The 12307-nt window shown below is 41.1% G+C and overlaps 1 protein-coding gene across 15 annotated transcripts in view; it reads right to left on the bottom strand.

The window, feature by feature from the left end:
- Positions 1-12307, bottom strand: part of cc2d1b (coiled-coil and C2 domain containing 1B) — a 79481-nt gene that overhangs the window by 46789 nt on the left and 20385 nt on the right. For all 15 annotated transcript variants that reach the window (XR_005945506.1, XR_005945507.1, XR_005945508.1 and 12 more), the window contains 2 exons: positions 10013-10085; positions 4705-4829 (listed from right to left, as the gene is read on the bottom strand). Coding sequence is in view for 5 of the 15 variants with exons in the window: in XM_041208446.1 (XP_041064380.1) it covers positions 4705-4829; positions 10013-10085 (198 nt within the window). In the remaining 10 variants the exon portion in view is untranslated. The remainder of the gene's footprint in view (positions 1-4704; positions 4830-10012; positions 10086-12307) is intronic.

Below are 12307 nucleotides of genomic sequence, written 5' to 3' on the forward strand. Positions count from 1 at the left end.
TAGCAGAAAATATCTATGCCATAATGCTTCTAATTTCTGAGGAAAGGGCTTTGTTTCTCTGGGAAAGGGGACTTAAATTTAAAACAGTTCAAAGACAAGAAAAATTTAACAGACAACACTCAATTTTATGAAAGTGAAATCGGGTTTGACAAATCTATCAGAATTTTTTGAGGATGTACTTAGAGTAGTTAAAGGGGAAGCAGTGGATGTAGTATATTTGAATTTTCAAAAGGCAATCGATAAAGTGTCACACAAAAGGTTGTTGTACAAGATAAGACCTTATAGAGTTGGGGTTATATATTAACATTGCTAGAGGGTTGGTTAAAGGACAGAAAACAGGGCAAGAATAAATGGGTCACTTTCAGATTGGCAGGCTTTTACTTGTGGGGTGCTGCCAGCAACAGTGCTGAGGCCTCAGCTATTTACAATCTATATCAATGACCGAGATGAAGTCACCAAGTATCATGTATCCAAGTTTATTTACGATACAAAGCTAGGTAGGAAAATAAGCTGGGAGGAGGACACAAATGAGAGTCTATGAAGTGTTATAAATAAGTTGAGTGGGCAAGAAGATGGCAGATGAAGTATAAAAGTGGAGAAATGTGAGGTTATTCACTTTGGTACTAAAAATGGAAAAACAATATTTTTTAAATGGTGAGAACCTATTAGATGTTGGTGTATAGAGGGATATGGGTATCTTTGTACAAGAAACACAGTTAACATGCAAGTTACACTAAGCAATTGGGAAGGCAAATAGTATGTTGTCTTTTATTGCAAGAGAGTTGGAGGAGTAAAGAATAAGGAAGTCTTGCTGCAAGTATCCAGGGTTTTGGCGAGACCACACATGGAGTATTGTGGTAGTTTTGGTCCCAGTACCCAAGGAAGAATATACTGTGCTTGGGAGGTGTGTAACAGGAGTTCACTAGATTGACTCCTGGGATGAAAGGTTTGTCCTAAGGAGAGAGATCGAGTGGAATGAGCCTAAAACTGAGTTTAGAAGGATGAGAAGTGATTGCATTGAAACATGTAAGATTCTGAGAGGGTAGATGCTGAGAGGCTGTTTCCACTGGGTGAATAGTCCAGAACTAGGAGGCACAGTGTCAGGATAAGGGAATGACCAATTCAGTCTGAGATGAGGAGAAATTTCTTCTCTCAGAGGCAATGTCCCCTCTAGTTTTATTTGTGAGTGGATCCTTTGAATTCTTCTGTTTGCCCACTTAAAGGTGGTCAACATGTGCTTGGCCTGTGCGTGAATATCCAGGTTGCTGCACAGTTGTGCAGCTTAAAAGTAACACAGTTCAGAGGGTTGTGATTCTTTGAAATTCTCTATTCCAGGGGACTGTGGATGCTCAGTTGAGTATATTCTAAGCTGAGATCAATAGATTTTTGGACTCAAGAAAATAAAAGGATATGGGGATTGGGTGGAATGTGGAGTTGTAGTTGAGAATCAGCCACTATCTTATTAAATGGTGCAGCAGGTTTGAGGGGTTGTACGACCCACTCCTTTTTATTATATTCATATTAACAATAGGATTTAAGAATAATTTCCAGCATGCCAAATTCAATCTGTTTCTTTGATACATACACAAAAAAAAGGCAGCAAGAGGCCAATGCGTCATGAAGCCTGTCCCATGCTGACATGGTTCACTCTACAAAAAAAACGCTAAAGTTCAACCACATCAGACAATCTCATTAACAAGGTTTAAAAAAATACACCAATGTAGGGGAAAATCAAACACTGGAGATTCCTTTCCAATCCCCATAAGCAATCAAGCAAGCCCCAGGAGACTGCTAGTAATTGATACAACCAATTTCAGTGAACCCATACTTTCTTTAAATCTAAACATCTTCCAGCTGCAGGAACTTCTACAGCAGTGCTTTCCAAACTATTTCCCAATCTGACCCTAATTTTAATACCTCAGACTTGGTGTGACCCCAGAGTGAAAATTTGGGAGGTGTACAAGAGATGTTGAGTTGGGGGGTGGGGGGAGTGACCTACAGTTGTTGAGTGGAGGAGGGCAGGAGGTGGTGGCACCAAAACAAAATAACAGGATAGTTTGCTTCATTATTCTATTATTTAAAAAAGTGCACAATAACGTTAAATATAGCTTAAATTTAAAAATGTTATTTTCCTATTTTGTGAAAATGCTGGGCCGTAACCTCCGACTTGCGCCGCAAAGTGCTGACCCACAGGAATTAGAAGAAATAAACCCCTACTTACCTGGTCTTGCAAATTACATTGCCACTTCCATTTACTGGAGCTGATTGGGGCCTGCATCGAAAGACTCCTCAGCGGATTCAAGGAGGTCATGCCCCCTTTTTTAAAGCACTTGTAGACGTAAAGCAGTTAAGTTTAAAGGGCCAGGGAAACTGACAGGCCAGGGAGAAGGTAAGTGCATAGGATTTATGGGATGGAGGGAGTCGGCAGGGAGGTCGTCAAAGGTTGGGCGGCTGGGGAGGGGGGTGGTGTGCGAGGTCGAGTTGGGTCCAGGGGGCCGGTTGTTGCATGTTGGGGGCAGGTGGTGGTTTGGGGGTGGGGAACGGTGTTGGAGGTCCGCAAGATGGGTGGTTTTGGAGTTTGGGAGGGGGTGTGTGTGTGTCAGAGGTCAAAGGAGTGGGACGGTGTCAGAGGTGGGGGGTATGGTGTCGGAGGTGGGGGCGTCGGAATTCAGTGGGTGTCCCATGGGGTTGGTTTGGTCTTTACAATAGTTATTCAGAAGTTAGAAGAGCTTTTAATTCTTCTAACTTCTTCTGAGTAACTATTGGTATAACCCTGGAGGAACCATCCGAAGTTAGTGATTTAAACCACATTTTCGGATGGTTCCCAGTGCAACACAATTGTCCAGAGGAAGTGTGCACTTCTGGGTAATTAGCGTGCAAACCCTTACCTGGGAACTTCCCAGAGGGATTCCTTTGCGGTACCCCCCAAATTCGACACTGGGAGCTCAGTAGTTACGGTCCGTTAGCTTACTCACTGGGCCTAATGAGACACATCAGCATGAATACTGCAACACAATCTCTCAAAATCTGGCAGTGTGGTTGATAGTGCACAAATCAGGTTCATTCACGACAAGCACGGAGGTTGCATATGCAAAACCCCTCCCAGTGAACTCTGAGCCAGAGGGGAAAAAAAAAATCAGCAATGTTCAAAGTTTGTTCATTTCCTCCCCTCCCAGTGAACTACAAGTTGGGAATAAAGAGGTGGGCGCATGTCTCCTGGCAGTCTCTGCTCCATGGCCACCATTACACCCCTGGAGCTTGTGGGAATTGCGACCCATGGTTTTGGACCCCTGTCCTATAGTTCCTTTTTGAAAGTCTGCATCAAATCAACAATCTGCACATACTGGCAACCTATTCTAAAGGTTAGCAAATTTGAGAATAAATATTTCCTGTTAACTAACCATCTTTCTGCTTTTTCCAAGTCATACATTTGCCTCCTGGTCCTCCCTTACATATCTAGCTCAATTAACCCATCCATTTGAACAGAATTTAATGTTATTATAAAGAACTAAACCATATTCCCTCCAAGTCTATGCTTTTCCAGATTAAAAACCCCAGGGCCTAACACCATTCTAATAACAAAGGACCCCTAAATTAGGAATTAATTAGTAACCTTCCTCCAGGCCATTTCCAGATACTCCTGATTCTACTGAGCAAACAAACCTGTGTCCAAGGATCAAGTACTAGATTTGCAAGAAGAGGTTCCCACACATCCAGTTTTAAAAAGAAACACCAAGGCTTATAAAATGAAGTAACTTCATGCTTACGGGGTGATGAGCACCCAAAGAAGGGGTTTAAAAGTAGCATAATTTAATGATACAGATAGGAAAATAAACATTGTGGTAGATTTTAGCATTCCATTTCCACTCTCTTGAAAATTCCCATGCCAACTTGTTTCTATGGAAATTCTTATCATCCACATCTACCTGCAATACTAATTACACATGTAGCTGGTGCTGTGATGGATTTTTCAATGTTAAACTTTGCTAACATCAGTAGCATCATATGGCCCTATTGCAGGAGAAAGAGATGTCTGTTCTGCAATGAAGAAATTTTACCAGAATGAGTAGGTAACTTTTTTTTGTAAATTGGGTACTCGTCATTATTGGAATAGTAGGATTTCCTCAATGTCTGAAAAAAGATCAGAACCTGTGAAAAGTAGTGAAATCAGGAATGGTATAATTTCTGAAATTTCAGAACCTCATCAATTATAGAAAAATGGGTGCCTCCTCATCTTCCAGTGAGATAATTTCCCCTCACACCCCTTTGTGTTGAGGCATCTTGCCGAGAAGTCACAAGGTACATTATACCATTCTTCACTGACTGACTTTCACAAACACCTCTCGTTGAGGCAGCTTCCCATACTTCCACCCTCCTCTCACATTTCCCCTTTTCTGCTTGGGTCAAAACGACTCCTTCCCTCCTGGCTTCTGTCCTAAAGCCACATAGACTAGAATAACAGAAACAAATATTCATACTAGAGTTTGTGTGTGTATACTGGAGGGGTGGTGGGGGAGGTGGGGTGGTGAAAAAGTGTAAAGAGGATTAGGCCAAGCTGTGACAGATCCAGCTCAGTGAAATAGCTTGGCAAGGTATGGAGGGCTGCTGGCATCCACATGTGGGAAAGGAGAAATGGGACGTAGGAAAGGAGAAATGGGACCCAGGAAAAGCAATTTGTTCTGTAAGTTTGATAGAAAGTTGTACCTCATCTTCTGCTGCCTCGTCCTCCTCCTCAACTTCTGCAGTAGCTAGTCTGGATGCAGCTTCAAGCGTTCCAGCAATACCACGATCTCCAGATGCTTCTTCCACTCCTGGTATTGGTGGGAATCCTAAAGGAAGACAACACTGACTAATCACTTAGAAGTTCATTTTCTGGTTACTGATAACAATTTCACTGTCCATCACTTTCATACCATATGCGATTTTAAGAAGTGTCAAAACAGCCAGGTTGACTCAACGCAAGATTTTCAGTTCTCTTCCTGTGACAACTGCTTAAGACAACCTAATTTTAAGTTATAATTACAATGAGTCAACACAGCTTGTCTAATGAACTTATTGACCAATTACTCAATTATTTTTAAAACAACTACAGTTTCAAAGCAAGTTGAAACAGGCAGTGACTGATGCCCAAATTGGTATTTAAAAGACATCAATGGCCATGAAACTTGTCTTTGGTAATAATGCTAAAACAGCATTGTAGAAGTCATTAGAACTGAATATAGGGAGGGGAGTGTAAGGAGCAGCCAAAACAATGCAGCTCCTTCAGACCAATTTTAACCTCAAAATATTCAGTAAAGCGAAGAGGTGAAAAGTGTTTAGGGGACAACCACATGAAAAGCTTCATATAGCAATATCACTTTAATTGATTCTCAAAAAGTCAGTCTCCATTAACCCCATGATTTTTGCATACAATTTTTTAAAAATTCATTCACTGCATGTGGGCATTGCTGGCAAGAGTAGTATTTGTTGCACATTCCCAATTCCCCTTGAGAAAATGGTAGTGAATAATCTTCTTGAATTGCTGCAATGTGTGTAGATTATAGATCTTGTGGTAGTTTTTGAAACAACTGAGCATTCTGCTAGGCCATTTCAGAGGGTAGTTGAGATTCAATCACATTAGGGTGGGACCAAAGTCACATATAGGCCACACCGAGTTAAGAATGGCAGGTTTCCTTCCCTAAAGGACAACGGTGAACCAGATGATTTTTAGGACAATCCTGTAGTCTCACAGTCACCATTCCTGATACTAGCTGATTATTCTAGACCTATTTAATTAATTGAATTTAAATTCCACAATTGTCGTGGTGAGATTTGAATTCGGGTCTCCAAATTTATTAGCCTGGATTACTATTCCAGGATCTTAATTACTATTCTACTGTACCAGTGCAATTGCCTACTTTTTAAAAATTCTTTCATGTGATGTGTATGTTACTGGCAAGGCACACATTTGAAGGTAGAGATTGCCTTCTTAAATCACTGCAGTTTGTGTGCTATAGGCACACCCACTTGCTTTTAGGAAAGGAGTTCCAGGTTTTTTTTGCCCCAGCGACAATGAAGGAACAACGATACAGTTCTAAATCTGTATGGCATGTGGCTTGGAGAGGAACTTTCAAGTGGTGGTGTTCCCTTGTGTCTGCAGCCCATGTCCTTCTAGTGGTAGAGGTCATGGGTTTGGAAGCTGCTGATGAAGGAAGCTTAGTGAGTTACTGAATTATGCACTTAGCGAAAATGAGTCCTAAGTGTTTATAACTACGTTTGGTGAACATCCTTAAAAGAAACAAGATAAATTCCATCGTTACTGTGTCAGCCTCGACTCAGTGGGAGCACTCTCGCCTCTAAGTCAGAAGGTTGTAAACTTAGGTTCCACTCCAGAGACCCGAGTGCATGTTCTAGGCTGACAAATGTAGTACTGAGGGAGTGCCATCTTTGGGATCAGATGTTAAATTGAGGTCCCATCTGTCTTCCCAGGTGGTTATAAAAGGCCTCATGGCATCAAAGAAGAGCAAAGACATTCTCCCCAATGCCCATGTTTATGCCTCAATCAACATTAGTTAAAAAACAGATTATCTGGCTGTGCTCTCACTGGTGTTTGAGAGATTTTGCTGTGCACACACTGGCTGCTGCATTTCCTACATTACAAGGTCACAACACTTTTAAAGGACTTCATTAGTAGTAAAGTATTTTGTGAGGTTGTGAAAAGGCCCTTTATTGATACAAGCTCTCTTTCTTTATTACTTGATCAGGATCAAGCTAATCAACAAATAAAGCTTCATCACCTTTATAAACTGATATCAAGTATGACTTTAGGGGAAATTTTACACTGCTGTATAAAAGCAGCATATATACCAATGGTGCATAACAGTATCTGGTGTTTGAGAGGGTTGTAAAGGAATTCTGGGCAAGAGATTTTCCCCTGAAGTACACTGAAAAGACAGTTACCAGCATTTTCCAAGCAGGCTGCATATATGCACAAGGTCGATGTGAAGAGGATGTTCCCTCTTGTGGGAGAATCTAGAACTAGGGGGTCACTGTTTAAAAATGAGTGGCCTATTTAAGACGGAGATGAGGAGAAATGTTTCTCTCAGAGGGTCATGACTCTTTGGAATACTCTTCCTCAAAAGGCAATGGAGGCAGAGTCTTTGAATATTTTTACGGCAGAGGTAGATAGATTCTTGATAAGCAGGGGAGTAAAAGATTATAGGGGGTAAGTGGGAAGGTGGAGTTGAGGTTCCAGTCAGATCAGCCATGAGCTTATGGCAGAGCAGGCTTGAGGGACCGAGTGGCCGAATCCTGAGCCTAATTTGTATATTCGTACAACATACTTGAACTGCTTGTTGTCAAAAGATTTGAAAATCATGAACATGACGGACGATTTAACAGCATTTTGTGATTTGCTTCTGAAATTTCCTGTTATTGCTGAAGCTCACTTTTACATGGGTGTAATCATTTGCTTACTTCCTGGCTTTCCTCAAAGGAGAAAATTGCACCGGGAGTGAGTATGAGGCTGTTTTTGGCTTTTTAATTTTCACGAAGTTTGATATGTCATTTCCTCTGCCTTCCCCCACCCCCCCAATATTTGTTGCATTATTTCAATTCATTTCTCTTTTCATCTCCTACTGCTGATATGAAATCCATTTTCAGTTCAAGCACTAAACTCTCAGGATGCAAATTCCTCTTATTCTCAGGGATCTTGAGGATGAAAAGCAGTTGTCAAGTAATGCTCAGAATGAAGCATGCCTACACACGTACATACATACACCTCATACATAGGTTGCAATAAGTCTTTGCTCACTGCATTCTGAATTAAAGCTATAAACCTAGATGGTGAGGAGCTTTCTGGCAGAATACAACTTAGCTGATAGAAAGTTATAACGGTCTCTTGTGGTGCCTACGCTAACTGGCATGAAGTTTTTAGAAAAAGAAAACCTTTACACATAAATACACTATCATTACACTCAGTTCCTCAGGGTAGTGTCCTCGGCCCAACCATCTTCAGCTGCTTCATTAATGACCTTCCTTCCATCATAAGGTCAGAAGTGGGATGTTTGCTGATGATTACACAATGTTCAGCACCATTCGCAACTCCTCAGATACTGAAACAGTCCATGTCCAAATGCAGCAAGACATGGACAATATCCAAGCATGGGCTGACAGGTGGCAAGTAACATTCAAGCCACACAAGTGCCAGGCAATGACCATCTCCAACAAGAGAGAATCTAACCATCGCCCCTTGACATTCAATGGCATTACCATCGCTGAATCCCCCCACTATCAACACTCTGGGGGGGGTTACCATTGACCAGAAACTGAACTGGAGTAGCCATATAAATACTGCTGCTACAACAGCAGGCCAGAGGCTAGGAATCCTGTGACGAGTAACTCACCTCCTGACTCCCCAAAGCCCATCCACCATCCTCAAGGCGCAAGTCAGGTGTGTGATGGAATACTCTCCACTTGCCTGGATGAGTGGAGCTCCGAAGCACTCAAGAAGCTCAACACCATCCAGGACAAAGCAGCCCTCTTGATTGGCACCCCTTCCACAAGCATTCACTCCCTCCACCACCGATGAATAGTGGCAGCAGTGTGCACCATCTACAAGATGCACAGCATAAACTCACCGAGGCTTCTTGGGCAGCACTTTCCAAACCCACAACCGCTACCATCTAAAAAGGACAAGGACAGCAGACACATGGCAACACCACCACCTGGAAGTTCCCCTCCAAGCCACTCACCTTCCTGACTTGGAAATATATCATTGTCCCTTCATGTTACTGGCTCAAAATCCTGGAACTCCCTCCCTAATAGCACCGTGGGTCAATCTATACCACAGAGACTGCAGTTGTTCAAGAAGACAGCTCACTATCACCTTCTCAAGGGCAATTAGGGATGGGCAATAAACATTGGCCTAGCCAGCGATACCCAAATCCCGTAAATGAATAAAAAAGAGTTCTGCCAGGTGTACTAATTAACATATTGTTAAAGACAGCCAAAAATCTGGTAAACCAGGATATTGAGATACTTATGCTGCAACCTGTAAACAGCAATTGGGGATATACTTGAAAAGAAAAAAATGCAGGGCTATGAGGAAAGAACAAGGGAGTGAAAATAATTGCATGGCTCTATCAGAGTCATTACAGACACGATGGGCAGAATGGGCTCCCTCTGTATTGCATAATTTTATAACAAAACTAACTTGAAGTGAAGATTTTCTTCCCATATCTGTCACGCTTATGCATTATCATAAGTGCAGGAGCTCACAGTTTAGAAGTAAACATTAATTTGTTGTTTTTATTGCCCACAATATAAAGAAACTGGCCTCCTGGAAGGGAAATCAAGTTAGCCTAAAACATCTTGAAGGCACAAGCAATATATCTTTGTTAGGATTATTTGTAAAAAAAATTAGATGCAAGGAAATGTTTCCAATTGTGAGGGTGTCCAATACTAGAGGTCATAAATATAAGACAATCACTAATAAATACAATAGGGAATTCAGGAAAAAAAAGTTTTTGCTCAGAGTAAAAATATGGAATGTATGACTGCAAGGAGTTGTTGAGACGAAAGTATAGTTGCATTTAAGGGAAAGATAGACAGGCACAAGTAAGAAAGAAACAGGAGGGTTAGAGGAAGAGGGCTGCAATGAGGCTTGTGTGGAGCATAAAAACTGGCATGGACGAGTTGAACCGTATGGCCTGTTTTTGTGCTGTACTTTCATTGTTGTCATTTTCTATTACCAATATTGTAAACTACAAAATCACTGTTTAGAGTGTTAAATGTGCTAATTCTATCAAGCAAAAAGTAGTTACATCTCGTTAAAACACACCATGTATACTTAATCCTGTCTAAGTGGAAAGGAAGAAAAGAAGAATGAGCATAACTATATTCATATAATTCTTCCAATGCATTTAGTGGGAAATCATGTCAGCACGACTGCACTCACTTAAATCAGTGGAGATTGTACATACAAACACTGATTCCTTTTTATGAATACACAAATATTTACATCATTACTTGCCTGGGGGTGCAGGAAGATCTGCAAAATCCACTTTTCTTCCAGCTGTGTGTGCTCGGATGGCATCTTGATATTGCTTCAAAATTAAAAAAGGTGGAGATTATCTTTCTCACATTCCAAAAGAGTCCTATTTCTAATGGGACTCCCATATTAAATGTGTTTAAACCACCTCCAAGAAGCTAGGGGCTATCTGATTTTGTGCCGGGTAGTGCATTACATTTTAGCAACTCTTGTGCAAGTCCCCAAACCTCAAATACTTACTGTCTTTGGAAACCTTTCTAGTGCCTCTCTTGCACAGGACAGAAGAAAAAGATTGTTGAACGGCCTCTACCCATTTTCTCTAACACTATTTTCTTGTCTTTAGTTACTATCGTCAAAGACCCTCTCTCAAGTTTCTTCTTCTATTCTTCTTAAGCCCTAAATCCTAAACAGACTTGTGTCATGACAAAGGTTCATTGGCTAGCTGACACAAAAGGGATTTTTGGTTGAAGCTAAGAGCATGTTTCTGCTGAGCTCAGGTTCAGCATTTTTAAGGGTGAACATTAAAGCATAAGAAAGAAGAGGACGGGTAAGCAGCCCCTCAAAGCTGCTCTGCCATTCAACATGATCTTGCTGATCTTCTGCCTTAACACTTACCCATCATTTCTTGAGAGGTCAAAATCTATCTATCTAGCCTCAAATACATTCAATGATGGAGCACCCACAACCCTCTGGGGTAGAAAAAGTCAAACATTCACAATCCTCTGAGTGAAGAAATTATTCCTCACCTCAGTCCTAAATGATCAACCGCTCATTCTGAAACTAGACTCAAGTTCTAGCCAGAGGAATCAATCTCCCTGTCAAGCCCGTTAAGAATCTTGTATGTTTTAATGAGATCACTTCTCATTCTTCTGAACTCCAGAGAATAAAGGCCCAATTTACTCAGCCTCTCATCATAGGACAACCCTTTCAATTCAAGAGGTAATCTAGTGAATCTTCGCTGCAGCACCTCCAAGGCAAATATATTCTTCCTTGGATTTGGAGGCTCATAACTGTGCACAGTACTCCAGATATGATCTCAGCAAAGCCTTATATAATTGTAGTAAGACTTCCTTGTTCCAACACTCGTGTCCCTACATAAAAGCCAACATGCTATTTGCTGCACCTGCATGTTAACTTTTACAAGTAACTCAATGCTCTCTGAACATCAATATTTAAAAGTTTCATGCCTTTTAAAAAATAATCTGCTTTTCTATTCTTATTACCAAAGTGAATAATCTCCCCACATTATAATGCCACTTGCTTGCCCACACACTTAACCTGTCCACATTTCTTTGCAACCCCTTTGTGTCATCCTCGTAGCTTACATTTTCACCTAGCTTTGTATCACCAGCAAACTTGGACACATTACTCTCAATCTCTTTGTTGAAGTCATTAAAATAGATTGAAAATAGTTGAGGAGCTAGCAATGATCCTTGTAGCTCACCACCAGTTACAGCCTGTCAACTTGAAAATGCCCCATTTATCCCTGCTGTCTGCTTCTGGTCTGTTAACCAATCCTCGATCCACATTAATATATTGCCCTCAATTCCATGAGCCCTTATCTTGCATATTAACCTTTTGTGTGGTACTTTATTGAATCCCTTTTGGAAATCCAAGTGTAGTATGTGTATCATTTCTCCTTCATCTACCCCATTAGTTGCATCCTCAAAAAATCCTAATAAATTTGTCAAACATGATTTCCCTTTCATAAAATCATTTTGACTCTGTCCAATCATATTATGATTTTCTAAGTGCATTGTTAAAACTTCCTTAATAATAGATTCCATAAGACATAGGAGCAGAAATTAGGCCATTCGGCCCATCGAGTCTGCTCTGCCATTCGATCATGGCTGATTCCAACACTACCTGGGTGACTGATGCCAGTCTAACTGACCCGTAGTTCCCAGTCAGCTTAACTTCAGTGGTGGGGAAGCTTCTAGAGAAAATTATTCAGGATAGAATTAGTAGACACATGGAAAAATGTGGGTTGATTAAGAAGCGCCAGCGTGGATTTCTAAAGGGGAAATTGTATTTAACTAACTTGGAGTTTTTTGAAGAGGTAACAGAGAGGGTTGATGAGGATAATGTTGTTGATGTGGCGTACTTGGACTTTCAAAAGGCATTCGATGCAGTGGCACACAAAAGACTTATGAGAACAGTTATAGCTCATGGAATAAAAGGGACAGCAGCAACATGGATACAAAATTGGCTGAGTAATAGGAAACAGAGGGTGAGGGTCAATGGATATTTTTCGGGCTGGAGGAAGATTTGTAATGC

This window comes from Carcharodon carcharias, chromosome 16 (genome assembly GCF_017639515.1).
Source record: "Carcharodon carcharias isolate sCarCar2 chromosome 16, sCarCar2.pri, whole genome shotgun sequence".
Classification (NCBI taxonomy): Eukaryota; Metazoa; Chordata; class Chondrichthyes; order Lamniformes; family Lamnidae; genus Carcharodon; species Carcharodon carcharias.